Source organism: Suillus subaureus, assembly GCF_016647635.1.
Source record: "Suillus subaureus strain MN1 chromosome Unknown BJ212scaffold_1, whole genome shotgun sequence".
Lineage (NCBI taxonomy): Eukaryota > Fungi > Basidiomycota > Agaricomycetes > Boletales > Suillaceae > Suillus > Suillus subaureus.
Window position 1 is genome coordinate 660,234 of NW_024538557.1, and position 18,481 is coordinate 678,714.

The 18,481-nt window shown below is 48.2% G+C and overlaps 10 protein-coding genes across 10 annotated transcripts; 5 read left to right on the top strand and 5 right to left on the bottom strand.

The window, feature by feature from the left end:
• Nucleotides 1-31: 31 nt before the first annotated feature.
• On the top strand, nt 32-1,571 carry BJ212DRAFT_18313 (P-loop containing nucleoside triphosphate hydrolase protein). Its single transcript, XM_041342579.1, has 6 exons — nt 32-198; nt 248-326; nt 377-456; nt 504-779; nt 825-1,260; nt 1,307-1,571. The coding sequence occupies exons 1-6, from the start codon at nt 116-118 to the stop codon at nt 1,472-1,474; spliced, it is 1,122 nt and encodes a 373-aa protein (XP_041199798.1). The 5' UTR covers nt 32-115; the 3' UTR covers nt 1,475-1,571.
• Nucleotides 1,525-3,991, bottom strand: BJ212DRAFT_1309458 (heat shock protein 70 family). Its single transcript, XM_041333935.1, has 9 exons — nt 3,876-3,991; nt 3,777-3,826; nt 3,583-3,721; nt 3,509-3,527; nt 3,279-3,457; nt 2,791-3,223; nt 2,276-2,733; nt 2,045-2,223; nt 1,525-1,996 (listed from the first exon to the last, which is right to left on the bottom strand). Exons 1-9 carry the CDS (start codon nt 3,926-3,928, stop codon nt 1,668-1,670), a joined length of 1,839 nt encoding a protein of 612 aa, XP_041199799.1. The 5' UTR covers nt 3,929-3,991; the 3' UTR covers nt 1,525-1,667.
• A 94-nt stretch (nt 3,992-4,085) lies between these two features.
• Nucleotides 4,086-5,070, top strand: BJ212DRAFT_1443157 (ribosomal protein S2, flavodoxin-like domain-containing protein; the record flags this gene model as incomplete). Its single annotated transcript, XM_041337781.1, has 3 exons — nt 4,086-4,187; nt 4,211-4,265; nt 4,319-5,070. 3 exons carry the CDS (start codon nt 4,086-4,088, stop codon nt 5,068-5,070), a joined length of 909 nt encoding a protein of 302 aa, XP_041199800.1.
• BJ212DRAFT_1309465 (ADC synthase) lies at nt 4,819-6,871 on the bottom strand. The gene is made up of 5 exons (XM_041333936.1): nt 6,578-6,871; nt 5,796-6,530; nt 5,539-5,746; nt 5,146-5,488; nt 4,819-5,079 (listed from the first exon to the last, which is right to left on the bottom strand). Exons 1-4 carry the CDS (start codon nt 6,675-6,677, stop codon nt 5,164-5,166), a joined length of 1,368 nt encoding a protein of 455 aa, XP_041199801.1. The 5' UTR covers nt 6,678-6,871; the 3' UTR covers nt 4,819-5,079; nt 5,146-5,163.
• Nucleotides 6,872-6,961: 90 nt separating this feature from the next.
• On the top strand, nt 6,962-9,250 carry BJ212DRAFT_1309469 (SHQ1 protein-domain-containing protein). The gene is made up of 7 exons (XM_041333937.1): nt 6,962-7,249; nt 7,306-7,651; nt 7,703-7,940; nt 7,995-8,122; nt 8,175-8,634; nt 8,701-8,888; nt 8,944-9,250. Exons 1-6 carry the CDS (start codon nt 7,175-7,177, stop codon nt 8,843-8,845), a joined length of 1,392 nt encoding a protein of 463 aa, XP_041199802.1. The 5' UTR covers nt 6,962-7,174; the 3' UTR covers nt 8,846-8,888; nt 8,944-9,250.
• Nucleotides 9,251-9,761: 511 nt separating this feature from the next.
• BJ212DRAFT_1309485 (uncharacterized protein) lies at nt 9,762-11,936 on the bottom strand. The gene is given in 10 exon segments (XM_041333938.1): nt 9,762-10,104; nt 10,228-10,636; nt 10,689-10,719; nt 10,769-10,908; nt 10,955-11,076; nt 11,191-11,375; nt 11,498-11,588; nt 11,637-11,669; nt 11,716-11,766; nt 11,771-11,936. The coding sequence occupies 9 exon segments, from the start codon at nt 11,764-11,766 to the stop codon at nt 9,883-9,885; spliced, it is 1,284 nt and encodes a 427-aa protein (XP_041199803.1). The 5' UTR covers nt 11,771-11,936; the 3' UTR covers nt 9,762-9,882.
• A 168-nt stretch (nt 11,937-12,104) lies between these two features.
• On the top strand, nt 12,105-14,174 carry BJ212DRAFT_1257978 (uncharacterized protein; the record flags this gene model as incomplete). Its single annotated transcript, XM_041329905.1, has 4 exons — nt 12,105-12,204; nt 12,258-12,539; nt 12,586-13,334; nt 13,383-14,174. 4 exons carry the CDS (start codon nt 12,105-12,107, stop codon nt 14,172-14,174), a joined length of 1,923 nt encoding a protein of 640 aa, XP_041199804.1.
• A 409-nt stretch (nt 14,175-14,583) lies between these two features.
• BJ212DRAFT_1257094 (uncharacterized protein) lies at nt 14,584-15,240 on the top strand (the record flags this gene model as incomplete). Its single annotated transcript, XM_041329833.1, has 5 exons — nt 14,584-14,626; nt 14,735-14,764; nt 14,886-14,917; nt 15,033-15,125; nt 15,187-15,240. 5 exons carry the CDS (start codon nt 14,584-14,586, stop codon nt 15,238-15,240), a joined length of 252 nt encoding a protein of 83 aa, XP_041199805.1.
• Nucleotides 14,896-15,660, bottom strand: BJ212DRAFT_1309518 (uncharacterized protein). The gene is made up of 3 exons (XM_041333939.1): nt 15,187-15,660; nt 15,033-15,125; nt 14,896-14,917 (listed from the first exon to the last, which is right to left on the bottom strand). The coding sequence occupies exon 1, from the start codon at nt 15,540-15,542 to the stop codon at nt 15,270-15,272; it is 273 nt and encodes a 90-aa protein (XP_041199806.1). The 5' UTR covers nt 15,543-15,660; the 3' UTR covers nt 14,896-14,917; nt 15,033-15,125; nt 15,187-15,269.
• BJ212DRAFT_1309523 (uncharacterized protein) lies at nt 15,661-18,006 on the bottom strand. The gene is made up of 7 exons (XM_041333940.1): nt 17,958-18,006; nt 17,353-17,918; nt 17,100-17,300; nt 16,916-17,027; nt 16,579-16,862; nt 16,018-16,531; nt 15,661-15,967 (listed from the first exon to the last, which is right to left on the bottom strand). The coding sequence occupies exons 2-7, from the start codon at nt 17,740-17,742 to the stop codon at nt 15,957-15,959; spliced, it is 1,512 nt and encodes a 503-aa protein (XP_041199807.1). The 5' UTR covers nt 17,743-17,918; nt 17,958-18,006; the 3' UTR covers nt 15,661-15,956.
• Between the last annotated feature and the right edge of the window lie 475 nt (nt 18,007-18,481).

The following is an 18,481-nucleotide window of genomic DNA, read 5'->3' on the forward strand; positions in this document are numbered from 1 at the left end:
TGCCGAGACGTGTTCGTGACGTGACAGTCACGCGTTTCTGACGCGCTTCATCTCGCTCCGCGTGCTTGAGATTTGAGGAGACAATTTCTAAAGAACATCCAAAACTTGTTCAAGGATGGAGTTTTTTCAAGCAAAGTCAACATCAACAGCGTCGAAGCATTCTGTAGACCCAGCACATCAACCGTGGGTAGAAAAATAGTCAGTGTGTTCTCTTTACTTCGTGTGAGGCTTCTCTCATTACATGCAGTCGACCAAAGACCATAGATGATGTCTCAGCACAGGAGCATACAGTCGCAGTACTGCGGAAAACACTGGTCTCGACGAATGTATGCAAGCCTTTCTCACTTATGACATGATTCTTCCTCATGCAATGTAGCTCCCTCACATGCTGTTCTATGGACCCCCCGGAACTGGTAAAACATCCACCATCCTCGCGCTTGCAAGGCAACTCTTTGGGTGCGGCTGATGTCATTTTGATTTGCCCAAACTCACTATTCTGCCAGACCCGATAACTTTCGAAACCGAGTCCTCGAGCTCAATGCATCAGACGAGAGAGGCATCAGTATAGTCAGAGAGAAAATCAAATCATTCGCCCGTCAAACACCCCGAGCACAGGCAATGGCATCAGATGGGAATGTCTATCCCTGTCCGCCATATAAAATCATCATTCTCGACGAAGCAGATTCCATGACACAAGATGCGCAAGGTGCATTACGACGTATAATGGAAACCTACTCCCGGATAACTCGTTTCTGTCTTGTTTGCAATTATGTGACAAGGTGAGAGCACTTCTGTTTCTCCTTGCAGCTACTGACTGCTACAAGAATCATCGAACCTCTCGCGTCTCGATGTTCAAAATTTCGTTTCACGCCTCTTGATTCGACATCTACTTCATCCCGACTCTCTTACATCGCAAGTGCAGAGAAAATTGACGTTGATCCCGATGTCATTTCCACCCTGATCGAGACCTCTGGTGGTGACCTACGTCGTTCTATTACATATTTGCAATCTGCATCTCGATTATCTTCCTCCACCAACCCTCCGGTGCCAATCACGCCTCACGACATCCAGGAGATAGCAGGTGTTGTCCCAACTGCTGTAATAAACGATTTTGCGAGGACTCTCGGTGTTCCCGTCGTCGAGGACATGGATGTCGATGACTTGCCCGCAAACAGGAAACTAAAGGGTTTCAATGCCGTCCAGAAAAAGGTTAAGGACATCATGCGAGAAGGATACTCAGCATCACAAACTCTTTCACAGGCTAGTGATCTATCAAAGCAGTTGAACTTGTCTAACATTGTTGTAGCTTCATGACACAATCATTCTGCACCCAACGCTGCCTGCACGACAAAAAGCAAAGTGTGCTCTCGCTTTTGCAGAAGCCGATAAGGCTCTGTGTGACGGTGCTGACGAAGAACTATGGGTACTCGAGGTCGGGTTGCGTATTCACAAAGCAGCTACCACCACATCATGACGTTCTAGTGATACACATACCATATTATCAGTTTGCCATCCCATGCCAGACATAATGTAGTATGGATACGAAGAAAAATGCATTGCGAATACAACGCCAAATTTTGGTATGCAAAACAGGAAGAATAACAGACAACATGATGGAAATACTACGCTGCTCTATCTTGCATAATACGCATCAAAATCATTATCAATCACCGGATGCCAGCAGTTGCCTTTTGAAGTGCCCGCTTGATGGCAAGCTGCGACTTTCTCAACTCATCTGCTGTTGAGTCCTCAATCTCAAGCTTTTCGAGTGCGCGGGCAAGCTCAGTCTCGACCTGGGACTTGGCACCACGCTTGAGCTTCATGCCGATCTCAGGTGAGGTGATAGTGCCCTCGACCTGGTGGATGTAAGCCTCCAGGTCGGACTTGGCCTCGTGACGTGAAGAGAACTCCTTGTCAGCCTGCTTGAATTGCTCAGCGTCCTTGATCATCTGGTCAATCTCGGCCGATGATAGACGACCAACGGAGTTGGTGATGCCTGAACAAAAGTGTTAGTTGCAGAAAAAATCTGAAGACCGCCACTGACTGATAGATGCCTTGCGGCCAGAAGCACGATCTTGTGCGGAGACCTTAAGAAGACCGTTGGCATCAACCTCGAAGGTGGTAACAAGCTCGGCCTGTCCACGAGGCATAGGAGGGATACCAGTCAGCTCGAATTCACCAAGCAGACGGTTATCACGGCACTGGGTGCGTTCACCCTCATACCTGGAGGTTAAAACGTCAGCGTAACGTTGAGATATATTAGTGTGCGCCTTACACAGGGAAGGTGACAGTTGTCTGGTTGTCCTCAACAGTCGTGAATGTCCGTGACTTGTTGGTGGGAATGGGAGTGTTACGGGGGACAACGACACCGAAGACATCGCCCTGCATAGCAACACCAAGCGAGAGAGGAGCCACGTCAAGAAGAAGAAGGTCCGCAGTCTTTTCTGAGGTCTGGCCAGTGAGAACAGCAGCCTGGACAGCGGCACCGTAGGCAACAGCCTCATCGGGGTTAATTGACTTATTCAGCTGGCGTCCACCGAAGTACTCCGATACGAGAGATTGGATCTTGGGGATACGAGTGGATCCACCGACGAGGACGATATCATCGACCTTCTCACGAGGCATTTTGGCATCCTTGAGCACCTTCTCGACGGGTTCAATGGTTGATTTGAACATAGCAGCATTGATCTCCTCGAAACGGGCACGAGTGATGTTGGCAGAGAAGTCCTCACCCTAGTTGTGGATGCATCAGATAAAATCCAGCTTCGAGTTCGCACATGACATGCTAACCTGGTACAGCGAGTCAACCTCAACGGTGGTCTGGGTGACACTCGAGAGGGTGCGCTTGGCACGCTCGCAAGCACTTCTGAGTCGTCTGAGCGCACGGGGGTCCTCAGAGATATCGTGCTTTGTCTTCCTCTTGAACTCATTCTTGAAGTGTTCCAAGAGGGTGTTGTCGAAATCCTCACCACCCAAGTGAGTGTCACCTGCGGTGGCCTTAACTGCGAAGACACCACCGCTGATGTTGAGCAACGAGACATCGAAAGTTCCACCACCAAGATCGAAGATCAAAACGTTTTTCTCCGCTTTCGATTGACGATCCAAACCGTATGCAATGGCAGCGGCAGTGGGCTCGTTAATAATACGGAGAACGTCAAGGCCAGCGATAGTTCCAGCATCTTTGGTTGCCAAACGTTGTGAGTCGTTGAAGTAGGCGGGGACGCTGTTCATTCGCATCTCGGAACAAATTCACAGATGGTACTAAAAGAATAACTCACGTGACAACGGCCTTGGCGACAGTCTTGCCGAGTTTTGCCTCCGAAATCTCTTTCATTTTAGTGAGAACCATCGACGAGATCTCCTGGGGGCTGAAAACCTTCTCCTCGCCAAGGTAGTTAACCTTAATCAAAGGTGAACCCTCCTTCTCTACGACCTCAAAGGGCCAGTGAGTCATGTCCTGGAGTGACATATTTAGCATCTCATTTCAGTTATGGATCCTCATACCAACCTTCTTGACGTCGGGATCACTAAATTTTTCGCATGTTATCAGGGCCATCGATGGACACTTCATGAGACACTCACTCAAAACGACGGCCGATGAGACGCTTGGCATCAAAGACTGTGTTGCGGGGGTTCATAGCAGCCTGATTTTTTGCAGCATCACCGATTAGACGCTCCTCCGCAGAGAATGCGACATATGAAGGAGTTGTCCGGTTACCCTCTGCAGAGCGCACACAGATAAATGTGCGAATTCGCCGTACAACACAGAAACTTACGATCGTTGGCGATAATTTCAACTCGATCATTTTGCCATACACCCACACAGCTAAGAAACGGTGTAAATAGAATGACCATGGGGAATTGTGGGTACTCACGAGTATGTAGTGCCGAGATCGATGCCAATAGCGCCGTCAAATGCGTCTTCCATTTTTTAAAGAGATAAACGAAAAGTAAGGAGAGAGATGAGCCGGATGATGGTGATGGGCAGAAGAGCAATCGAAAAAAATCGATTGCGCAGCTGAAGTAAGCAGCCTGACCAGTGGTATCAAATTTTGCACTGCCACCAGCACGATCCATTCTTCGACATGTCTACCAAGGCAGGTCTAAGACCATGGCTTTCTGCCACAAGATGTATGCGTAGAAGCCAGCTTTCGGCTCTACAGCATAGACGAATGTATTCACTTCTAGTGAACAACCATTTCCTCTGCAGTCACCAGATGATTGGCAGCTGTTGCAAGACCGCCGGATACGTTTCAAAATGCTCGGTGAGTGTCTTTCTTCGTGTGAGAGACTAATTTTTGCTTATTATCTTGTGTAGTCGATTTATTCAGCAAGCATGGCTCCAATGTGACGCGAGATAACGCTTTCCAACCCCACCACCAGTTGCACCGGCCTCTCGCTCCGTCTGAAGCAACATTATCCGCACTAATAGCTGCCGGCGCACATTTTGGGCACGCTAAATCTTTGCTCAATCCAAATTTCATGCCCTACGCGTACGGCGTTCGCGCCGGTATCACCATAATTGACCTAGACTCGACCCTCCCACTGTTGCGGAGGGCTGCGAACCTCACTCGCGCTATCGTTGCAAGGGATGGCACAGTTGTCTTCGTGGGCACTCGTCCAGATCTGCGCGCTGTTGTGCGCAAAGCTGCAGAGAGGATTGGACCGCAGGCTTTCCATGTTGGTGAAAGATGGCTGCCTGGCACACTTACGAACAAACTGCAGCTGTTTGGGTCTGACGTCGCAAAAGAGCAGCGTGTCACACCCGACCTGGTCATCTTCCTAAACCCCCTGGCAAATATCCACGCCATCCGCGAGTGCGCAATACAACATATTCCTACCATTGGCATTGTCGACTCGAACGTCGATCCTCGCGTGGTCATGTATGCCATTCCTGCGAATGACGAGAGCCCTCGAGCAGCAGAGTTAATCGCAGGTGTTCTCAGCATAGCCGGAAGAGAAGGGAGAGTTTTGCGAGACAGAGAAGAGCAGAGTAAAGAGCTACGACAATCTCGATACATGCGTGCCCAAGAACGAGGTACTACGCGATATGTAGCTGACAGAGATTAGTTTTACTACGTGCGTTCAACGTTGTTATGAATATGACGCTTGAACCTCACTCCAGTATTCTGTATCCTCCTTCAGTAAACACGACACCACAATTTAGTAACAAGACTTACTCTCTGCATCACTCAGTGCTCGTAGATTACCCCCCAGTTTGTTAATACTCTCTACATACTCCTCTTCTTCCACGCTGTCAAAAACGATGCCTCCACCTGCCTGCAAGTAGGCGACCCCATCCATGAATGTCATTGTACGAATGGCAATGCATGTGTCCATTGCATCATCGGCGAAGTCGAAACGTCCGACGCCACCGGCATAAACTCCCCTCCGTTCACCCTCTAGTTCGGCAACCAGTTCGACGGCTTTGATCTTAGGAGCTCCCGATACAGTTCCCGCGGGGAATATGGAGCGGAAAGCATCGAACCTGTTAAAAACTGTTGGCAGTTGCCGAGAACACGATCATCGGTGAAGTACCTTGTCAACCCGTCCCTCAGCATTCCCGAAACTTGGGACGTCAAATGAATGACGTGACTGAATTTCTGCACCGCCATAAGATGATCGACTTTCACGGTCTCTGCCTTGCAAACCCGATTGACGTCGTTTCTGGCGAGATCAACAAGCATGATGTGTTCCGCCCGGTCCTTTTCAGATGAAAGGAGCTGTTTGCAAAGCTTGTCGTCCTCTGCAGAAGGTGTCAAGATAGCTTTCCCAGTACAAACAATAAAACTAACCTGCTGGAGTCTTTCCTCTCTTGACGGTTCCAGCAATGGCATGGTTGTAGACCTTGTTTTCTTCCACTTTACAAAGAGTCTCCGGACTGGCGCCGACTATTTGTAGCTCTCCACAGTCCAAATAGAACATATAGGGGCTAGGGTTGACCTGGCGAAGATGTCTGTATGCATTAAAAGGGTGTAAATTTGTTGGACGGGCAAGGCGTTGAGATGGAACTGCTTGGATGATATCACCGGCAACAATGCGCTCCTTGAGCTTGGTCACAAATGACTCGTAACCTTCCTTGCCTATGTTGGACACGGCTTGATTTCCTAACGTAATTGGAGGCTGCAGTACTTCTGGAGTTGTGTTACTCAGAAGTACTTTTGCTAGCCGACGGATTTTCGACTGAGCAGTTTGATATACGAATGGAAGGTTCGTGGTGCCGGCGTCTTTGGGATAGAAGACATGAGAGACGATCTTGATGGACTGGAATAGGTGATCGTAAACGAGGAGGGTGTCGCAAAGCATAAACAAAGACTCCGGGATAGATAAAGGATCACTGAGTTCTCGAGCAGTCTTGGGCTCGAAGTACTGTATACATTCATAGGACACGTATCCAATTGCGCCTCCGGTGAAAGTTGGTATTTCAGGAATTTTCACATATTGGTGAACGGCGAGCTCCCGTTGTAGAGCAGAAAGTGGATCTCCCTGAAGTTCCTCCTTTGGTCCAGTTTTTATGACCTTCAGTGGGTCTAATGTGCGTCAATTGAAAGCTAGTAACATCGGGTGGGTACCCTACCTGCGCCGACAAAACTGTATCTGGCAATGTTCTCTCCCGCAATAACCGACTCCAGCAGGAAGCTGTACTTGGAGTCTTTGGCTATTCGGAGATACGCCATGCATGGTGTAATAAGGTCTGCAGGAAGCTGAATAAATATTGGGACGCAGTTGCCTCTCTTCTCGCGAATGATGAGCTGTTCTACAGCGGCGAGCGATGGATACGCTGTAAATTTCTACAAGCAAATAACATTAGCGTCTAAGCCTACCATGCAATGCCAAATGAAGACTACCTGAGGGTCCATTTTAGTCTCGAGGGCTATGGTGATTGGAGCATCCACCGTTCAGCCTCAGGCTGAAGTATAAGTAGTAGTATGTGGTTACTGCTTCGGTCCTACAAATGACAAGTCCGAGTCATCGCACCGTGTGGATGATTCTGAAACTTGGTTTGATTTCGTCGTTATCGCATCAAATCTGGTCTCCAGTAGTCTAAGAAAGACAGTCATTCCGTCTACTAGATCAAATCCTAGGATCGGATATATATTTACTGGGTTTTTCACGAAACCTGAACAGCCATTTCATCTCGGTCTTCAACCTAGTCAACTTCGGTCATCGCAATATGATAACCCCACGGTTTTACTGTACCCAAACACTTGAAGCAGTGGCAGTATCAATTTACTGCCCATCGGTGAGAGTACGTCTGCGCAGCACTTATGGTCCCAAGCCTGATCAATGAAATCCCCGAAGTAGGCCTCTGATGTGGAGATCAATGTTGATGAGACTTTGTTGACCGTTCACATCAACCCTTATTTTCTTCGTATAAATTTTCCTCATTCAGTCCTCGACGACGACCAATCCTCTGCAACCTATGATCCAAGCAGTGGATATTTAACGGTCACACTGACTAAAGAGACGAAGGGACAAGAATTTCCTGACTTGGATTTACTAGCAAAGCTACTGGCTCCTCGTCATGTCGAAGTTCCAAAACAACCGGCTATAGAAGTTATCGGGTCTGAGACTTCACCACAAAGCGAGCTGGAAGAACTTGTGGATTTAACTGATGCAATCTCGCTTGAACAACGGGAAATATTGGAAGGTGCGTGCGATGACTTCACACTTCAATAAATGTCGTCAAACCATCTCCCAGCTGCTGAAAACGACTGGCAGTTTCCCCAGACTATTGCAGAATCCTCTTCTCCATTACAACTATCCACGAAGAGATATTATGGGTTCTTGGATATGTACACAGGATACTTCACCCACGTTGCTCACACAGAAAATGATGTCAATGAACTTGGGAGTGATGCTGAAAGTTGCTTACCAGAAGAACGACGAGCGAAAAGATTGCAACATGAAGAAGTGAAATGGGATGAGGAGCATTATATGTAGGATCCCTGAACAACACATCAAATTGATCGCTCATCTGCCCCCTCCTTTAGGGCGGACTATGTGGATGATGAGTGCATTCAAGAACTTCTTGCCTGGGAAGACCCCGAGCTTAGAAATGCTGAATGTATATTCACCGAGAGCGAGAATATGACGATGCTCCATTTACCGCGCAAAGAATGTGAGGGATGTTTCCGCTTTATTTCATATGGACACTGAGCATATTATGACAGACCTACCTACAAAATCACAGCAGCGAAACTTGTATCTGACACTGTTAACCTTGTTATTCGCATATGCCTATGACAGGCGCACGACACAGCACGACCCCACCCCTGAAAGCGCCTGGACCATATGCTCACTCATACCTGCGTTTTCAGCGCTGGATCCCCCTTCATACGTATCTTTAGAAAGCGTTCCTCTGTCTATCCCCACGTCGGGGTTCACCGATCATGACCTCGCTTCAGCTTTGATGCCGTCTTATCGGCGTTCTCTTGCGTTCCCTCTCTATCGCTCTTTCGCAATGGCCGATGCTTGTCGGAATGACGTAGCAGCCATTTTGGCGAAGGGCAAAAGGATGGTCACGCGTTACTTATTGGAGATGAAACATGTTTTGGACCATCATGAAGTATATTACGTGTATAACAAAATCTGGATCGATGACTTCTGTGTTTGGATCCAAGCATCTGCGAGGTGCGGCGTCCTTTTAATTTTCCGATATTATGGCTAGTATTTATATGAACATCTTTACTTCTGCAGCGATGAGGTGTTGTTCGACATCGCACAGCAATTGAAAGCTCTGGCCATTACAAAATCGATGATTGGCTGGAACATCGAGAAGTTAGAAGCTGCAACCCTTCTGGACACTACTAGTGGCGACAGTGACAACGAGTCCTCTGAATGACCTTATGAGGAGTCGTCTCGTGTTCAAGTTGACACACTACCTCGTAAGCATATTTAACATCCTCCATTGGGTTCGTCTTCTTACTCAAAAGACTTTAGCAGCTTGGTAACAGCATGAACATGTTTTGCTGGCGGGTGAAACATGAACCAAATTGGTACGACTTTCAGACCCACGATGATCGCCAATTTAAAACACGTTGTGTCCGTCGATTGTATAACCTTGTAAAATGCAAATAACTTTCTTGCGACGGGATCGATGAAACTCCCAAGGGGCTCGGTTCGTACATGCTTATCGCAGTAATCAACGGGCAAGGCTATTAGGGTGATTCTACTACCCGAACGCGCGAATTAAGTACAATTCCGTGTAAACCTCCTAGGGAAGTATATATATATACTCAGTCGCTGGTTAGCGCGATTTCAGGTTCGGCGGTTTTGTACATGCGCCACCTTCACCGCACACACGCAGCGTTGATAAGTGGTTCAAGCCTCTTTTGAATGAGTGATAGAGTTTGCCAAGGTGCTTAGTAGTTCGAGTTGAATAGTGCGCTTTCTGTTCGCGCCCGTACCTTCGAGAAGCCTTGACTCCACCGTACTTATAAGTTAACGATCTGCCTCGTGTTGGTGGAAGAACCTGTCGAAGCCAACCCATATCCAGTCTACAACGTCCATCCTCTTACTGATATGAGAGAAGACGGGAAGAGTAGTCGTGCAAATTGCCGAAATTCGCCGCTTGGTTCTCGGCGCAAAAGCTCGCTATCACTACAGATGATGATCAAAAGTCGCTTCGGGGAATTGCGAGACTTGAAAGGCACGAGGCTTTCTTGACCTTGTTCCATTGTTCTGTGTATCCAATAAATGCAGCGTGACATCTGATCCCTGTCGAGGACCATATGGTGCTTGAGTTTTTGTTCACATGCGGGTCCGTGAACGGCGTCTTTAATAAACGGCGGTACGCATCAATTATGTGGCGTCCGCATCAATGCATGTACATGGATCAACGTATTATGTGTAAATATCATCTTGATGAATCCTCAAGCCTCAATCTTCTGCTGACGAGACACCTTGCGCATGAACTCTGACATCTTTCGGCAAAACATCGTAACCACTTTGACCAAGGTCAACAGGAAGAGCAGCAGTATCGTCCAGATGCTGTGACGCGAGTAAGGCCTCCCCTTCTTCCGCTTCGCCACCTACCGTCTCTTCTACAACCAAGGGCGGGTGGAGGAAAGAGGGAGGATTGACCAAACCATTGAAAAGGAACTAGAAGACCGCGTTAAACAACCACTATCATCAAAACGTTGAGTAAAGACGTACCGTGCCATACCTAGAATATGAAAGATTTATGAGCGCCACGTAACAACTATATGAAGGACTTCCTTACACCAAGAAGGAGAATCCTAGTACTTGCAGCAGCGAAATGGGGAAAAGAAGTTTCTCCCAGCCTAGCGCGAGGCTGACTAGCCAGATTGAGAGTGTTCTGCAGGTGTCGGTCAAACTTCTCGCTGTGGCGCTTACATGCCTGGTGACACTCAAGCCGAAGTAGTTAAACAAGGAGATACTAATCGCAATGGCGATCCCTGACCAAAGGACACTAGGCGTGTTCACCAATTGGTACCAACCCCTAGGAAGGTCAAAGAAAGGCGAACTAGAAGCGATTGACGGCATAGCCAGAATGGGTATGCACATGATGATGGAGAGGGTACCGAATAAACCCTCGTAGCCCACAGCAACCAAAGGTGCCACGGAGTAACGGGCCATGATCTTCTCTTCCACAACAAACTGTGTTGCCGTACTAGGTGGGAGTTATTCTTAGTCGGTGAAGTAAGGGATGATGAAATACTTACAACACCTGGGCGAAGAGAATGAAGAAGACGCCTATGTATGATGAGTGTAAACTCCCATTAAAAGTAATAAGATGTCTGACCAACGAGGACTTTGGTGATTTCAGGCTCTGACTGATCGGTACCCAAGAGACGCAAGGTGGGTTGTACAACGTCTTTGATAAGCGAACCGCTGTATCCTACTAGCGAGACACCGGCCATGACTGTCAAGAGAGAGACCCATCTATGGCGAAGTTAGGACTATGCGACGGGAGAAGCAAAGGACGTACTGATAGAGCCATAAACGACGGTGTAGGAAGATGACACTAAGGGTGCCGACAAAAAGAACGAGAGCTCCACGTGTCATCTGATAAATGGAAACGGGAGTATAGAGGAGACCGACATTCATAAGCTGTTAATATCCATTACGAATGGAATTTGTTGTCAGCACATTAATCGATAATGAGGACGAGACTAAAACCAACGGATTGCAAGGCGAAATGGAAAAGATAGAAGATCGACGGACCGTTGTTCCGGTGAGATCGCAAGCAGCGGGTAACCACAAAAGAAGAATTTTCCAGCCTCGTAGCTCTTCACAAGTTTCCTCGATTTTGCCGGACTCATGAACGTCTTCTTCTAAATCTGACGGGAGAAATACGGGTGCAGTACGCTGACGTGCACGGAGCCACGTATAAATTACAGGGAGAAAGCCTAGATGCAAAAAGTGAGATATGAATAGACGGACTGCCTATTGGGTACTGACAAAGCATTTCGCCGACTAGCTCGGACAGTTAGCTTAGAACGTGGTACAAACAAACACAAGGGCTACGGACGGAACATCTGCAGAGTTTGCCATACAGGCTGCTCGTAAAGAACGTGCTTTGCAGGGTTGGAGTCGCTACAGTTCTCCACGCATTGCATGTCCTACCCTGGAGGTGAATGCTGTGTCTCTGAACGCGAGGCTGAACATACCTGCCACTTGGTCCACAAAGAATTACTCGACCCCTGCAACGCATGAGCTGGTACACGTTTGGGGCAGTAGGATACATACCGTGATTATCATACCCGCAAGGAGAATGGGGATGTAGAACGACGAAGGCATGGCTGGTCGGTCGTCGAAGGCTCTGCCAAAGAGCTGCAGGTTTCTAAAACGAAGGGGTGTGACAAGTAGCCGGCGTGACGATACCATATGCAGTAATAGGATGCCGGTGCTCCGTAGATCTGGATCAGAGATCGGGAGATCGTGTCGCGATGCTCTTGCTTCTCGCTCGCTGTCATGAATATTAATTCTGGTATCAGTTATTGGCCACTTATTTATCCCAATTGCTTCTGGGCGTCTTTAAATTCTTCCTCCATCACTCTCTTTTCTTTCACTCTTTAAATTGCTCATCGTCGTAGTCAACCTCAACACCAACCTCAACGTCGTCCCAATCGCCCTTCATGGTGAAGCTCACACTTCTCTCTCCAAAAGGCAACAATGGCGTCCGCTTCTTTCCCTGCAGTGGCTATCTCGGCTTGACACCTCTCAAGTTTGAAGGAGGTCCGTATACCTTCCTGTGAATTCATATCGTCCTCTAATATCCATTCATTCAGTCGTCCGAACTGAAATCGAGCAGGATGGAAAACATCTCCCTGCCAAAGATATAACAGTCTTTGTTCGCTGTTATGAGTTTCGTCACGGCCGCTTGGGCACAGTACAATCCAATATTTTGGTAGAGCACTCCGTCTCGTTATGGAGGAAACCAGACAGCCAAGACTGGGCAGATATAGGAAATGCGGAATATCCATTCCGCCTGTCCATGCCACTTCATACTACTGGACCTAGCACAGCTCTTTACTTTCAAGAGTATCGAATATGTTGGCGAATCGAGGCCGGTATGTGCTTTCAGCCATTCAATGATTCGTCTCTTACGTTGTTTAGTCGTCAATCACGCTCCCATTCCGGGTGTCGGTTCTCGCTTGCTTAAACATTATGATCTCTATTTGATCCGCCATAACTTACCAGGAAATGTATCTCCTCATTCTCCGGTAACCCCGCCCCCAACATCTTATCTATCCACCAAGTCTAAAGGTCCTTCACTCCGCTATCGTATCATACTACCTACTAAACCCGTCGGCCCCCTCGACATCGTTTCTTTACAAGTCACCGTCCAACCACTCGATCAAGCAGTATCCATTCGCAGTGCGACTGCCGTCGTTGAAAGAAGAATACAATTCTCCGAGTTCCCGACATCGCCTTCTGGTACTTTGACACCATCGGCCCCTACATTATCGTCACACTCATATCCCACATCAAACCAAGAATCAAACTCTCATGATCGTCACTCTGTCGCAGCGAACTCCTACGACATTACATCCGCAGCGTCATCCTCCAATGATCTTCACTACCTTTCCTCAACCTCTTCCTTGGTATCTGACACGCGACCTCTTCTGCCACAACAACAATCATCAGTGCCTAGTACCTCATCAGTGACTCACACAAGCGAACGAACAACGACACATATTTTTGCTCATCTTGAATCTTCCCATCGCTTCACTCGGGATTCTACTGGAACCTGGCGTCAGACTCTCACATTTTCTTGGCCCGATACCAGTCCCAGTAGCCGATGGACGGTTGGAGAAACGCTTCAGACCGGCATGGCTTCTATCAGGTTTTTTATTCGCGTAAAGGTATATTGCATATTTTCCCCTTGTTGTTTGCCTAATCATGCGTTTCAGTTGATCGTCTCCTCCCCTAACTCGAGCGCTGAAACGGTCGAGCTTGATGACCAAGAAATTATTGTAGTCTCGACCAACGAGGCTCAGCGTCAATTGGCTCTCTCACGCTATTCCGCCGCAGGGCAGTCCAAGTCTAGGTCCCCCAAACGATCAAAGCGAGAACGTCCAAATACAAATACTCAACTACCATCACCGCCTCGTAGCCCTCCTGCAGTCGCCGAAGTACCAGAAAAAGCGCCCATTGCACCTAAAGGCGGCCATGAGCATGAAATACCACATGGACATAGTCACAAGTTTTCTTCTGTATCATCCCCACAATCCGGAAGCAAGTACAAGCTGAAGTCCATACGCAGACCCCACACTTCTGCCGGGCCCCGTGACACGCCACATGGGTACGATTCACGGGGATATAACCCTCCTCACAATCATAACAATCGACACCCTGTCCCTCTGCGCCCCGAAACTGCATACAGTGGACCCACCACTAATGGACGCGGTACTCATGGTGCTTTCAACCAGAAGTGGGTGGAAGCTCCACGGCTTGGTCATTCTAGTTCAAGCGCAAGCTCGGAAGGAGCCCACTCGCCAATACCTGAAAGTACTGCTCGTGCAGATGGTAGCTTGTTGTTCGAGAAAGTCGGACAAGTAGAGATGCGTGCGTGGGAGGAAGAACTAGCAAGAATAGAATTGGTGAGCCGCAGAAGTACTGCGGATATGATGGATTTTGTGTCCCAGCGGAGGAAGCTGAACGGCCAACAAGTCATACGGACTTTTCTGCAAGCGGAAGGCTAGTACACGGATTCTCTGCATTCTACATTATTTATTGCCACCGCTTTCCGCTGTCATGCTTTCCTTCTCTAGCATAGGTTCTCTCTGCATAGTCCTTTTTTCAACCATCAATACTATCATCGACTTCATAGTCTAGTAGCACGACTCACTGTAGAACGTCCAACTCTACTATCACTGCATACTTATCAAATTCGTTGGCGCATATCCTCGGATACTGTTTGATGGATATCGCAACCTCGGTTTTCCAAGGCAGTTGATGGGTATACTTGTGTGAGTGCGGTGGTCCAGGTCCCGGAGTTCCAGGTATGATGCGCCAATGATGCTAAGATACAAATAAGTAAATACTGGGCTTGCACCTGGCCATGCCTTCGGACCTTACTTGATAACTTACCAATCGCAAGAATCTCACACAATGAGTTTTCCGTGGTTCAGGATGACATTACTAGGAGGCAGTCGTGAGTCTTATCTCGAACTGGCAAATACAGAAGCTGATTGTAGTTGGGATCTCGGCGCAATGTGGACTGTTTTCGACGCACATGATGCACGGCACTTCGCTGCGCCAGTGATGGGTCTTGGTTATCTTTTGATGAGCGGTTCGTATTCTACTACCATCACCCGGGGACCTTCACCATCTGATTCGCCCATTTTTTTTGGACGACTCTGTCCTGTTCCTCCTGATTGATTGAACGTCACTGCCTTGTTCTTAATTTGTAGCGACCGTGCCTACACCTGAACAGACATATGCCGTGAGTTCTTTCCCTGTCTTTCGCCGTTGGCCATGCTGCACCATTCCAATTGTTCCGAGGCTACGGCATACTTTGCATTCGCGTTCAGTAGAACCATGTCTCACCATATGCGCAGGCGATGTCACCTGATTTGCGGCGAAAGGTCGACGCAAACCGTGCAGCCAGACTCGTCCAAGAGCAAATCATAAAACGTCAAATAGATGCTCAGGTTAGTATTCTACCGCATGCTGTGGAGTGACAACCGTCTTATTCAATTTCTATACAACTAGAGCAATCCAGATGCGGGAAAACCTATTTGGGCCGACCAACAAAATCGGCGGTAACTTTGATTTTCCTTCGGCATCTCTGCTCGTCAGAGCTGAGCTCTCTTTCTTATTGGACAGTATGCCACGTATTCATTCACCGCATCATTTGTAATGTCTATTGATTTCGGTACCGCTTGACGACTTCTTTGGTTGTTCTCCAGACCCGCCGTGAGACGACATGTACACTGGACAAGGGAAGATGCCGGCAAGATATAGAGCCCTAGACTCGTGACCAGTCCGTCTATGAGGCAAACACGAGTCTCATTGCACCCGCCCATGAAGTCCTTTCGCCGCAATAGTGAGAAACATCTCACCATCATTCCTCGGGCCGCAGATACATAGATGAACCCAGGTATACGCCATCACCGAGTTTAGCCCACATGATATTAGGATCTTCCACGAAGGTTGACCGTTGTCGACTTCCGCGGCAATTATGCCATAGTATGAGAGCGGCAAACAAAATCAAATTCATGAAATGACATGTCAGATAGATACAGTGTGATGTATTCAACAGGCTGAAATGTCAAGCTCAAAAAGTATGCAAACATTAAGAATTACGAAAGATGCTCCCCCAGGATCTATAAACGACGAATGACACGATAGCTAACACCACCCCCTGGTACCACGCAATTGGTGATCATCAATTAGCGGCCTTTGCGGCAGCCCTGGCTAAAACCGAGTCCGTGTTCAACAACGGTTGCTCCATTGACGATTCTGGTGAAGATGGAAGTGCGTCATAAAATGGCTGTCCTAGAGTATTTGAACTGGAAATGGAGGACGATATGGAGGTCGCACCAGGCGTCCCTGCGGATGACTGCATGCTGTCAATATACATGGAAGCATTCTGACTTGAAAGCTCGGTTACTCCATCGGGCACGGCCGATGTTGTGGAATCAACAGTTCCATCACCAATTATCGGGGATGAAGTGCCCGGTATCAGGCATTGTGGGTGGGCTGAAATCGAGATTGCCCCATCACTGCGAGTAGCGCTGGTATCAACGGGTGTCTGCGAGTGAGATGAAGAGGTTGGTTGACCTGCTACAGGGGTCATTGCCCGACCACCACCGCGATTCGCTTCGGCTATTGTCTCTCCCGACTCCAAGCTCCGGGCGGCCAATGGGATATTGGAAGTGCTGTTCCCTACTGTGTCTGTGGTCGTCTGATCCTCACTCGACCGACCGGGAGTATCTCCCTCTGCATGCCCCCCTGAAACAACAGCAGCAGCTTCCTTCCTTCGCTTCTCTTCTTCTTTTCTCTGCTGTTCTTCATGCTCCAAGAGTGAGAGGCGCATAGCCTCCATGACCATTAACTGAAAAGGGATATCAGTTGAAATACATCAGGGTACAAAGCTAATACCTCTTCCAAATCTTGGCCACCAAGCCCCATCTGACCCAACAACTGGCTAATATCCGGTTGACCACCATTATTTCTATGTCGCCGACTTCTTCGACTTGAACCGCCGTCTACTTCACCCCCGTCCTGACCCTCACCGGTCGGTAGGGGATGAACACGGCCACTGGTCACACCAACTGGGATGAGTCTGTCTCCTACTTGACGCATGATTATTCGCCTATTTGCACGGCGCGTAACCGCAGCTCGAACAGCGGCAAGTTTAGCCTCCCAGTCTGGCCTTATAGAATCTATGGCACAGGAAGACATGATGATATGTGACATTTGAACATGAGTCACTTACCTGTAGTGACCACTTCCGGACTATCGTGACCAAAGCTCTTACGACGTTTTTGAGCTGCACTGGGTATATTCTGCTGCAAGCCTTTGGGAATGTCCGGCCATACCGGCAGTGACTGAATAACAATGAGCAAAAAATGAAGTTACCTCGTCAGTTATAATCAGGAATATGTCTGAGGAAAACGAACCGTTCCATCGCTCCCGATTCCAGTACGCCATGGAGGAGGTGTATATACGACACCAAAATTCTCCTGCACACAATATGGGCATGCTGCTGGCTCAGATACGAGATGTGTAGCCGTAGGTTCGGTCCTCTTTATCTGAACAAAACATTCTGTGCATATTGCCTGATCGCAGCACCTTGAATGGTTCATGTTAGGGGGGTAATACTGAGGCACAAGTTACTCAGTGGTTGCGTGACGCACGTGAGAGATAACGCACAAGGAAACATATTGGACATTCTACAGCACCTCTGTAAATGGCAGCCTCTGGATAACGGGAGGGCTCCTTCAATGCACCAGGCCGCTTAGACTGATGAGCTGGCTTTGTGCAATCTCGCGAGTCGACCCTTGTAGGGGGAGTGTCGGAATTGCCGCTGTCAGTATCTGGAAGGACCCTCCTAGCTGACATGATCTGGTCATCATCCCAGTTTTCATTGTAATCTTCTAGAGGTCGATAGAAAGGGGCAAGCCTGCGATCTACGATGAGCTGGGTGACGATCCCATGATTCCAGTCTTTGGGCCCAGTGTAGACGCCCTGAGGAGCGAGATGACCATAGTCAACGGTGTCGTCGTGATGGCCGCGTGAAGACGACGAGCTGGTGTTGCCCATGGCTTCAATTCCAAGGACGATAGCGTGTTGGCAAGTTCAGAGAGACCAGCGAAATTGAACGGCGAGACCGTTGTATGCGCGACTGTTCACTGCCAATTAGGTCACCGTAGTGTATTTACTTGTGTTTGTGTTTGGTGGCAGGTTGACGGCCCGAAATCGTTATCTCATGAGCTGGCCATAGCCAGCCAAGCCTAGTAAGTAGCTGAGCTGCTGGCCATTAGGCTTTTCTGTGAGGACATATATGCATAAGGCCTAGCAGATTCATAAATCTAGAAGATGATGCTGACAAGTAATATTAGAGTTGCGCCTTTAATACTAGAGTTCTGGCCCTGCCGACTTTCACCTTGCTCCATGGCACGCGGTTTTTCTACACCCCCATTTCACACATATATTGCGAACGTACTAGCTAGAGTCTGGAAAACTACAGGATGATGTTGACATACAAAAGTGTCAGCCATTTTGGTGACCGGTGATACCATTACTTAGTAGAGATACTCGAGTCATGATCAGAGACGAGACTTTGTTCACGCCTTGGAAGAGTTGGCACATATGTTATGCATATGGCAAGTGGGGAATGTCAGACTCTGGGTGTGCACAACATGCATTATATTCGGGAATAATTACGATCACAACATTTGAATATGACCTTACCCCGCAAGGTGATTTGTGCGATGGCGTGCTTGTTTATATGTATTACATGTATCATCAACTTCTTGCTACCGTGTAATGTAACATATGA

Excerpts from the sequence above, each read along its gene's own strand:
- BJ212DRAFT_18313 (XM_041342579.1), top strand. The coding sequence starts at position 116 with ATGGAGTTTTTTCAAGCAAAGTCAACATCAACAGCGTCGAAGCATTCT. Across the intron at positions 327-376 it reads AAACACTGGTCTCGACGAAT|CTCCCTCACATGCTGTTCTA; the intron begins GTATGCAAGCCT and ends CATGCAATGTAG. Across the intron at positions 1,261-1,306 it reads CATCACAAACTCTTTCACAG|CTTCATGACACAATCATTCT; the intron begins GCTAGTGATCTA and ends ACATTGTTGTAG.
- BJ212DRAFT_1309458 (XM_041333935.1), bottom strand. The coding sequence starts at position 3,928 with ATGGAAGACGCATTTGACGGCGCTATTGGCATCGATCTCGGCACTACA. Across the intron at positions 3,224-3,278 it reads GTCGCCAAGGCCGTTGTCAC|CGTCCCCGCCTACTTCAACG; the intron begins GTGAGTTATTCT and ends GCGAATGAACAG. Across the intron at positions 2,734-2,790 it reads AGGTTGACTCGCTGTACCAG|GGTGAGGACTTCTCTGCCAA; the intron begins GTTAGCATGTCA and ends ATCCACAACTAG.
- BJ212DRAFT_1309465 (XM_041333936.1), bottom strand. The coding sequence starts at position 6,677 with ATGGCGTATCTCCGAATAGCCAAAGACTCCAAGTACAGCTTCCTGCTG. Across the intron at positions 6,531-6,577 it reads ATACAGTTTTGTCGGCGCAG|ACCCACTGAAGGTCATAAAA; the intron begins GTAGGGTACCCA and ends GACGCACATTAG. Across the intron at positions 5,747-5,795 it reads GAGAGGAAAGACTCCAGCAG|AGGACGACAAGCTTTGCAAA; the intron begins GTTAGTTTTATT and ends CACCTTCTGCAG.
- BJ212DRAFT_1309469 (XM_041333937.1), top strand. The coding sequence starts at position 7,175 with ATGATAACCCCACGGTTTTACTGTACCCAAACACTTGAAGCAGTGGCA. Across the intron at positions 7,941-7,994 it reads TGGGATGAGGAGCATTATAT|GGCGGACTATGTGGATGATG; the intron begins GTAGGATCCCTG and ends CCCCTCCTTTAG. Across the intron at positions 8,123-8,174 it reads CCATTTACCGCGCAAAGAAT|ACCTACCTACAAAATCACAG; the intron begins GTGAGGGATGTT and ends ATATTATGACAG.
- BJ212DRAFT_1309485 (XM_041333938.1), bottom strand. The coding sequence starts at position 11,766 with ATGCCTTCGTCGTTCTACATCCCCATTCTCCTTGCGGGTATGATAATC. Across the intron at positions 11,376-11,497 it reads GCAAACTCTGCAGATGTTCC|GCTTTCTCCCTGTAATTTAT; the intron begins GTCCGTAGCCCT and ends TTTTGCATCTAG. Across the intron at positions 11,077-11,190 it reads GCGATCTCACCGGAACAACG|CTTATGAATGTCGGTCTCCT; the intron begins GTCCGTCGATCT and ends GGATATTAACAG.
- BJ212DRAFT_1309518 (XM_041333939.1), bottom strand. The coding sequence starts at position 15,542 with ATGATGGTGAGATGTTTCTCACTATTGCGGCGAAAGGACTTCATGGGC.
- BJ212DRAFT_1309523 (XM_041333940.1), bottom strand. The coding sequence starts at position 17,742 with ATGGGCAACACCAGCTCGTCGTCTTCACGCGGCCATCACGACGACACC. Across the intron at positions 17,301-17,352 it reads AATGTCCAATATGTTTCCTT|TATTACCCCCCTAACATGAA; the intron begins GTGCGTTATCTC and ends CTTGTGCCTCAG. Across the intron at positions 16,863-16,915 it reads TCCGGAAGTGGTCACTACAG|ATTCTATAAGGCCAGACTGG; the intron begins GTAAGTGACTCA and ends CCTGTGCCATAG.